Source organism: Epinephelus lanceolatus, chromosome 18 (genome assembly GCF_041903045.1).
Source record: "Epinephelus lanceolatus isolate andai-2023 chromosome 18, ASM4190304v1, whole genome shotgun sequence".
Taxonomy (NCBI): Eukaryota; Metazoa; Chordata; class Actinopteri; order Perciformes; family Serranidae; genus Epinephelus; species Epinephelus lanceolatus.
This window is the reverse complement of record NC_135751.1, coordinates 25517781-25527916: the sequence shown is the minus strand read 5'-3', so window position 1 is coordinate 25527916 and position 10136 is coordinate 25517781. Positions and strand designations below refer to the sequence as shown.

Below are 10136 nucleotides of genomic sequence, written 5' to 3'. Positions count from 1 at the left end.
GGGTGTTCGCCTGATGTCATTTGGCAGAAAGGGAGGCTGAGCTAACGGCAGGCACACACGGGTGGAAAGCATAACAATAACGTTACCGCTTTGCCGTCCACATCGGGACTTTGTAACGTTAACGGCTCCTCGGGATTTAAATACGCAGCGTTAAATACCGTCTGCTCACGTGGTCCGAGGAAGAAGAAGAAGAGGAGGAGGAGGTGAAGCTAACGGACTGAGAGTACCAGATGCTATTCCAGCGGAGAAGGAGAACGGGCTCGAATAAGCAAGAGAGGGTGATGGGTTCTCGTTTCCCTGACGGCTAACGTTAGAGCTCCGCTAGAAACACGGACACCGCGAAGTGAGGGGAACTTGGTTTGCTTCTTCTCGGCCTCCGTCTGTGTGACATTGTGTCTGAAATGCTAGCGCAGTTGCGGTCTCGGCCGTCGAGCAGCCTCTGGGCCGCAGCTCGGCACACCGAGCCCGAATCTGGGAACTAGCTAGCTAGCTACCTGCTAGCCGCAGCTGTACCCGATGCTGCTGTTGCGGCGGCTGCTGCTGCTAAACGGATCCGAGAGACAACACAAGCAGTTCAGGGCCCCGGCGCAGAGTGAGCTATAGTTTTACCGTACTGGACTACAACGGACATTTGAGATGTGATGCTTTTGTGTGTCGTTTGTGAGCCTTTTGTAGCTGGACGCTCTCGCCTGCTTGACGCGAAGGAGCTAACATTGCTGCAAAATGCACAGCAGAACCACAACAGCAGGCTCCTGTTGAAGGGGGCGAGGTTAGACTGATAACAGCCCAACCTGTGTCTCAACACACTTTGGACAACGAGCAGCACATTTTTCCACGTTACTCAAACGCGTCGTCAGCTGGCGATATGGATAAACTAACGATCATTTCAGGGTGCCTGTTTCTGGCAGCAGATATCTTTGCAATAGCCAGCATTGCAAACCCAGACTGGATCAACACTGGTGAATCAGCAGGTAAATGAAGCAGGCCACAGCTGCTATTGAAAACTACTGTTGTGTTTTTGTGTGATTTTTAGCAGGATTTCTTGCCACTGCCCCCCCTCACACACATACACACACACACACACACACACACACACACACACACACACACACCGCAGGAGCATTTGCCATCAGATAATCTCCACAACAAAGATATGCTCCATTGTGTGTAGGGTTTCATCTGCTGCAACATCTTTTGTCCTCCACAGCGATGTGTCCTGTGCATATGTTTATTGCCTCCCAGACCAAAAATCACCATTTCATAGCCGATTATTCAGCCCCGTGGACAGCAGCTACTTCAAGGGCTGCAACTAATGGTTATTTTTATGACTTTTGATCAGTGGATGAACTATTAGTCTAGTAAATAGCAAAACATAGTGAAAGATGCTCATTATGATTATCTAGATTTCAAGGTCTTCAGATTGCTTGTTTTTTTGTGATGATCAGCAGTGAAACAAACAAAAATTGACATTAGATTTTCATACAAATATATAAGAAATAACAGCAAATTCCTACTTTGCTTAATAATATTGCTGAAAGAGGTTAGTCAATTGATAGATTAATAGGAAGTAATTTGCCAACAGTTTAGATGTGAGGCTTTGCTGCTTTTTTGTTTTATATTATTGTAAATTAAGCATTTTTGGGTTTTGTGCTATGAGAAAACATAAGCTATTTGAGGACATGACAATTTAACGGGCATTTTCAGACATTTTGTAGACCACATAGTCTGTTATGGGGGGAAATTATTGTTAATGTCAGCCTTTTCTCTGTCTACCAACTAATTGATTAAGTGGCTTATCATTTCAGCACTAAAACTAATACTTGTCCTGTGTTTCTCAGGTGATTTCACATTCAAAGTGACCTCCATGCCACCACTTTAATCAAAGATCACTTGAGGAACCACAGCAGGTGCTCATCTGTGGCGTCCCCCGCTGATTTGGGACAGGCGCACGTGCTGTTTGTCCTCTTGCTTTATTTGTGTCCCTCCTGAAAACACATCCAGGCTATTGATAGACAGCTGCTCCTCTTTGTTCCCTCTGCAGGATGACAGCTTAGTAACTGGGTCAGGGAGGGTCCGCATCATCCACCAGCACACATCCAAGCTGTATTAGCTCGACAGAATAAGCAGTCTGTGCAAAAGTAATAATAGGATGCAAATGAAAGGAGGGCACCGTCGACAGTTTATGCCATCTGATTGTGTCGGAGCGGTCTAAAGTTAGAGCAGAAAAAGTGGACAGTAATCTCCCACTACTTCCATGTACCTAAAGTTAAACCTTTGTTACCTAAAACTGCGGAGAGTGAGGTGAGTGTGGGTGTAACAGAGCAGGTTTCACACAGCTAACGACTTCCACCTCACCGTCACTGTTCTCACTTCCTCTCACAGATTTCACTGCCCTCTTTGATGATTGTGATGTGACTTGTCCTGGATGGTTTTATAAGACAACATGCAGGTGATAGACATCTCCCTCACACTCGTTTTGAGATTGTACCAGCCACTGTTTTGGAATATTACATAGTAAATGGCACCATTTGTTTGCCTGCAAAGTAAATTTTGAATAAATTTTCACCTTGGTATGGCGTGAGTAGCAAGTATGGCACAAGTTAGTCTTACAACAGCCTTTTCAGATTATATACTCAATGGGCAAATAAATGCAGGTTGTCAATACCCAGCTGCAGATAAACTAGAAGTGCCACATAATGTGCGTCTTAAGTGCCAAATGTACGAGGCGTTATTTGTGATAGAGCTTTGAGTGTTACTAAAAGACCATTATATCTTTATAGGGCGAGCGTGCAGCCTCAGCCACACACATTCGTGCTACGTTTTTGCAGTACCACTTTTCATTAACCTAAATGTCAAATGAGTAATAAACACATGATTTATGTCATACTATAATGTAGCTGTAAGCAGATATAGCCAAAGTGTTTGTTAATGTACTTGACAACAACTGTAATTCCTCCTGTGGGCACCATTAAGTAGAGGCTGGTGTATCAACAGATAAATCACAATGAAGTAAAACAAGTGTTAGGTCTTCAAATACTGTACATTAATAACCATTTAACATGTCATTATCTCTTCTTATAACTGCATTATAGTGTGTTGTAAAGCATATGTGCAATAGTGATTATAAATGTTAAAAGGGGGATTGAAGGGAAGTGTCACCATTTTTTTTCTTAGGTGTTTATCTCACAGTTTTGATGGTATTATACCATTTTTGCATCTTTGCCTCAGCTAAGGAGGTTATGTTTTCAGTTTAGTCTGTTTGTCAGGATTACCCAAAATCTACCAGCCCAATTTCCAGTAACTTTGGAGCAAGGGTGTAGCATAGGCCAAGGAAGGACCCATTACATTTTGGAGCAGATCTGAATCACAGGGAAGATACACAAATTATTTTTTTGTTAGCATTGTGTGAAAGGGCAATAGCCTCAGCGGACTGAATGCCATGAATCCTAAAATCCAGTATACGGTAGTAAAGTTCAGTAGTGACTAAAGTCAACTTAATTGTCAGTTCTGCCGTATTTACAGGACATATAGGGGATAAACAGTCAAAGCATAGCCTGTTGTAGAAATACAATGACTCCGTATCAGAATCCAGATTCACGGGGTATTAGTAATACTTTGGGGTAGTCTACACATGTAGTTACTCAAACTTTATAGAGAAATCAGTCATTACAGAGTAGGGCTGCAACGATTAGTCGACTTATCAATGACTAATCGACTGTTGAAATAATTGTTGACTATTTTAGTAGTCGACTAATCGGTTTGAGTCTTTTTTCATAGAAAAGTACTGTAACAGTACCCCAAAATACTCTGATTGCAGCTTCTTATGTTCAGATATTGGCAGCTTTACACGCTCTCCCATGACGGGGAACTAAAACCCTTTGGCGTGAGTATGAAACAAGACATTAGATGACCTAGTTTTTGGGGTTTGGGAGAGACAGACCGACATTTTTCAACATTTTAACACATTTTTTGATAAAAATGATTAGTCGACTAATCGAAGAAATAATCGACAGATTAGTCGACAGTGAAAATAATCGTTAGTTGCAGCCCTATAACGGAGCCCTTCACTGGGGTACTGTTGCATGTGTACACAGTATCACAGTTATCAAGTGCCACCGACTAACTGCGAAGGTGTGGCCTCAGGTGTGACATAACAGGAATACAAACAACAACAGCAGCGAAAAATAGGGCTGCACGATATATCGTTTGAACATCGCCATCGCGATGTGCGCATGTACGTTAGTCACATCGCAGGACATGCGATGTTTTCTCTTTTTTTTTTTTTTTAGAACATGTAAACTTTTGTTTTGCTTCAGAAAAGCAGCTCTGAAGAAAGCTTCTTGCTCCGCTCTGCTCGCCCCTCTGAGCATTCAGCAGCCCCTCCCCCTCTCATGCACACGCTGCAGTCACACACTGAAAATGAGCGACATGCAAGAGGGAGAAATGGTAGGATTTATGCCCGGTTCACACTACACGACTTTCCTGCCCGTTCTGAAAGTCACTGTGTCACATTACACGATTCTAGAGTCCTAAAATCGCGCCGTGACTTGGCCGACAGACATGACACACTACACGATGGTACTCACCAATTATCCCCAGCCGTCTTTGACAGCGTGTGTGATGTCATCGGGTTATTCTTGTCCTATTTTTATTACTTGTACTATTATTTGAGTCACTGTGTCTGTTCATGTGCCAGCTGAAATGTTGTTGTAGTAACGTAAAAAGTGCCAGCAGATGGCGGGAGCTACATTTGAAGTATCGTAAACAAACATACAAGTCACCGAATCCTCCACAACAAGTTCCTACAAATGTTTCACAATAAAAGCCTGTTTAGAAAATGGAGCGATTCTCTCAGCCGAGTTTATAAGGGGCTTTTAATTTGAAACAAATTCAGGAAGTGTGGAATTTGAAATGATGACGCAATGTGTTATCTTTTTAAAGACAACGGGAGCAGATAAAAAGTAAAAATATAAAGATAGAGAGGGATTAATAAATAACGGACCGTCTATAATGTAGTCTGTTTCAAATGAAGCTGGGAGCCTCTGCAGTTGTGGTGAGTAAAAGCCCCGCCTCTATTTTTTAATTTTCTTAGTTTAAGTCATCTGGTGAAAATTCTTGTATTTTTGTAATATCGCAATATATATTGCAAAAAAAATAAAAAAAACCATAAAAAACCATATTGGAAAAAAAAATTTTTCCAATATGGTGCAGTCCTAGCGAAAAGAGTTTCACTTCTGGAGCGATGCAGAAGTGGAGCTAAGTCTTTTGGTAATAAAAGAGGCTGCTTATTTTCGTCGATTGCCCCCTTGGAGGACAGTTTTGTAAGAGTAGTGTAGCTGCTTTCAGGAATAACGTCAGCTCAGCAGTAGTGTGTGTGTGAGGCAGAGAGAGGGAGACGCGGATGCGGTCAGATCAGACGGGTGTTGGCGATCGGAGCAGAGAAGAAATGAGCTGTTAAGTTGTCAAGTGATAGGAAATATACAGTGTAGTGTTAAATATGTCCTGTCGCTGTGATCTTCCATTGTTGGTTTGTTTTTGTAAACATCACAGGCGCCTGTGCAAATAGACTGCAGTGATCACTAACCAAGTTACTAGTAAGCTATATGAATAATCTAATTTCTCTGTGCTCACGTAAACACCATATCCCCAATATGATCACAACTGGAATAAGCCTCATAAACAGGTTATTTGTGTCTACGTAAATGCACTCACAGAAGACTGGACCATTGGCCTTGGCAGAAATATGCTCTCTCCGAGTGCCCTTGTGGTTTATACACATAGTTTTCTGCAGCCAAAAACTTTTTGTAAAGATCCTCATTTGACATACTCACCCAACACTTTTTGGAAAAGGACTTTTGAGTCATTCATTGTTGCCTACACGGCTTAAAAGTTGGGTGACATTTGCCAGTCTCCCTTCATGTTGCCTACTTATTTCACATTTCTTGTGACATTGGCTCCTCTTTGTCGGCACAGCTTGTCTGTTTTTGGCCTGTTTTGTCTTGACTTTAAAGACGGTCTGGTCATATTAAATTACTTAACAGTTGCTGATCGGGGCTCTGTTACACTGTCTTTGGCCTCTGTTACAGCTGATGTCCTGCTAAATGGTTTTATTTAACTTGATGAGAGCCACATTTTTGCAGTGTTTAACTGTTTGTCATGAGCTGTTTGCATTATTTTTTCCACCCTATTCCACAGACTAGTGTATTGCTTGAAATATAGAGCCCCTGGTGACTTCCCATGTTGTATTATCTCCAATCAGCTGACCTCTGGTCCCCAGCTTTGTTCTTGTCTTGTCAGAGGTGCTCAGTGCTTGACAACGTGCCCTTGTAGGACCTCAGTGTGCCGTCTTTGTACCCAGAGTGTGGAGAAACAGACATGTTCCCCTGGGCAGTTAGCATCAATAAAAGCTGACTGTGCTCATTGAGTGTGTGGCTTTTGCCTCCCGTTTTGGTCAAGTGACTTCATCAAAGCATTTTGGAAAACAAATTGGGAACAAGTACACAAATTGTGACGCGTGTGCGTATGATCATTTAGCACCGATGAATGCTGCTTCTTGCAGTCGTCCAGACAAATAGCCCCAGTAGAAAGAAAAGTAGCACTACTGTAACCCAACACAAATGACACAGTGTGTATCCATGACACTGTCCTCACTTCAGTGTGATATCCTCAGGCTGTAACAGCTGAGGTTGATTTCCTGTGCTGGGCTTCAAGACAAAGCACTGTTGCTGTAGTGTCAGACACAAACGTCAGCTTTGCCGCCAACTGCCCCCCTGCAGATACTTGTCACCAGAGTGGATGTTGTTCTCTAGAGCCTGAATAACCTTTGAAACATTCTGCATGCACACAAACACACATACTTACAAATGCTAAATCACCTCCAGATACAGACTGGCTTTTCATGGCGCTGCTGTATCCAAGAAAATGTAGGTTTCCAAGAAAATCTCAAACCCTGAAGGTGACCATTTCACAGAATCTATTTTTTGACAGTAGTGTTTTACCTCCCCTGCTTTACTGTTGTGCCCAGATCATAGGCCAGTTAACCATTTAGGTGTCAGCAGTGGATTGAATTCAGGTGGAAATCCTGCTGTTTCAAGAATAAACTATTAACCAGACGTAGAATTTATAAAACTGCAGTGAATAATCAATGGTGCTCAGGGACTGCTACTATAGTCTGACATCTGAAGCAAATGAAATAGGAGAATAATAAATTTGTGTTATTTTAAGTATCCCTTTTCAAAGCACAAGGACACACAGTGTCATTGATGCAAAGCCACTGAAACCAGGCCCAGCCAATATCATCTAGTTACAGAGCCGCACATTCAGCAGTTTAGACCTGCAGTTCAGTCCAACTTGTGCCACCAAAAGGAAAGGACACAAACAGCAGCACAGTTCATAATTACAAGAGTATCCTGAGTGTTGAATGTCACAAAGAAAACTGCAGCTATGATGCTGCGTTCACACTATGAGTGACTCAGCAACAGGCTACAAGTCATTTTGAAGCTACAAACTGACACCTGACACTTGTCACTGCAGACAGGTGTGATGCTCTACAAACCAAAGTTGACCTCACCTTTTTCAGCTATCAACCAATCATGAAGCTTCAACCAGTCATGTTTTATTTCTAGCTGTGGTACTGTGTCATTTAGCATAGTTAGCTGATGTTATGCTAGCTTGATGTGCACACAGGGATGCAGTGGGGTGGCGAAATGTGTTATTAAAGTGGGGCTCAGACAGTGATGAAAAGCATTGATATTTTTAACCAAATACAAACTTTAGATGATGTTCAGTCTGCCTGTGATGATAACTACAATAACAAGCGCTTGAGCAACACTTTAATGGCGACTCTACAGTTATGTAGCTGGTTAGCTGTTGCGTTGTCGCTCCTATGTGAACACTGCATAACATTCACTGGTTGCAGGTCATGACCAGGTCATTGGTCATGATTTCTGTACAGAGACATTGCTGTTGAGTTTTTCAAATGTATTTTTTGGCACTTTGAGCACCACAACCTGAGTGCCATCTAGTTCCATTTTATTTGAGAGAAGGCAGACACCTCTACAGCCGATATCTCCAACACTCTGCAACTCAGCACCATGAGTAAGATGAAAAATTTGTATTTAATTTGGGGGTGAACTGTTCTTTTAAAATTGTAGCAGCTATTACTTTCATTACCTGTAGGTGGAGGCATTTCAACTGCTGCCTACCTACTTATTTTGTTTTCACATAGGCTCTGCAGGTTGTAGATCAGATTGAATTTATCATTTAGCACTTAGGCTGAGAGAAAGCAATGCTCCTGGGTTTATCTACCATGTTTTGGATGCAAGTTTGGCCCGTACTCAGTAGCCGTCCTCCTGTGCCCCAACAATGCAAGTGGGCGCTGTAAAAGCCTGCAGCAGCGGCGGCTAAAGACACAGCTGTTGGCTGCTTTAGCTTGCCTACTTGACGCCCACCACAGTTCAGAGGCCTGTTTGACTCATCCCTCCAGAGCCTTTAAACAGCAGCACCCCCCCATACTCCACTAATGACAGCATCATCATGCTGAAGATGAGCAGACACGGACCTCATTTCCTCTCATTTAGACCGAGACATGGTGAGAGGAGTATTTTGATCATAGCGAGCACAGAGCTGACGGCAGGGTAACGGGGTCCAACAGGAGTGTGAAAATGAGCAGGGCGACAAAATGGAGAATGGGCCCATTATTTTCAGAGTGTGTGACAGAGGAGCTATGCCAGATTTGTTTGTAAACTAAAGATTATCCATTTTGAGTGTTTCTTGCAGGCTCAAGGTATATCCACACGCTCTGTCTCCCATTTTCTTCAATTGAACCAATTCACCAATGTTTTGTTTTCTTATTTGGGATTTGTTTTTAGTTAAGAACAGAATCTACGCACACTGAAGAGCGCTCTTATGTATATTTTGCGCTGATGTGTGTGCACAGAAAAATTGGCTATTGCGTTTTCTTTAACGCTATACTTTTTTTTTTAATTTTAATAATTTATAATATTCTCTACTAATTAATTTGATTATTTTACAAAAAAGCATGATGCCCTTTTAAAATAAACACTACACTAACACTCTAATTCAGTTATCAGAGCCATGCCATCTAGTAATTAGTGATTGATCATGCTAGTAAATATCACTGGTGGCAAAGTGACAAAGTAGTGTTTCGATTAAGTTATTATATTAATAGTCTCACTTACAGAGACCTTGCGTGAGTCTACCTTCACCTTCTCTTTCCTCCTCTTTCTGTCTCTCTCTTCACACACATACGCAGAGCTTGAACAGCGCCACGGCAGCCGTCTCTTTCGTCAGTGCTGACAGTCGTGGTACTATAATGCATAAAGTTTGTACTTTGCAGGTCAGGTGGTTGATCAACATGTATGCTTAGCATCTTTTTTGTGTTATTTTATATCCACTGGTGATGCTATTAAATATGACAGCTCGGTTGGCTTTAAAAACAGAAGTGTTTGGAGTCTGGTGCTTCATCTCTTTAGGCTTTTGTTTGGACATTCTTGTCTTTCCTCAGTCTCCCTGTGTGCACACAGGATTTGCGAGGTGTTACCTATGCTAATTAGAGTCAACTGGCAAGCTCTGTTAACTTGCGAGGATAATGAGGTTTATCGTGATGAAAACACAGGTGTGAACAATTCTGCCGTGTAAGAACACGTTGTGAATCTGACGTAGATTTATGTTAGGACTTTTCTTGGAACAAATGCTCTTACAGACTGTTTGATCTCTGTTCAGTGTTTTTACAACTGAAAAGTGACATCACCTTTATACAGCACCTACAAGGTGCTATCCTTACATCCCATCGTCTCAGCTGGAAGGTGAAAATAAGCCACTAGCCCCTTTTACACTGCCAGATTTTCCGCGAATGTTTGGCCGTTTTGCCGGCAAACTGCAAGCGTTTAGACACACAGAGCCAGATTGGTGAGTTGATCCGAGGTGCCCAATTTTCCGCCTCCGTAGGGTAGTCATACTTGTGGAACCCTTTCAGTTTAAACAGACCAAGGCGGCCTTCCACAACGGGAGGGGCTGTTGAAGACTTGTGGGAGGAGCTGTTGATGACGCCACACATGCGACCCACTGGCAGTGGATAAACAGGAAACAGTTGATAGCAGGAATTAGCGAGCAGC

The 10136-nt window shown here is 42.5% G+C and overlaps 1 protein-coding gene across 1 annotated transcript in view; it reads left to right on the top strand.

Annotated features, from left to right (window-relative positions):
• mosmoa (modulator of smoothened a) overlaps positions 1-10136 on the top strand; it is a 28975-nt gene continuing 18839 nt past the window's right edge. The window contains exon 1 of the mRNA XM_033645243.2: positions 1-971. Coding sequence (XP_033501134.1) covers positions 866-971 — 106 coding nt within the window. The 5' untranslated portion in view covers positions 1-865. The remainder of the gene's footprint in view (positions 972-10136) is intronic.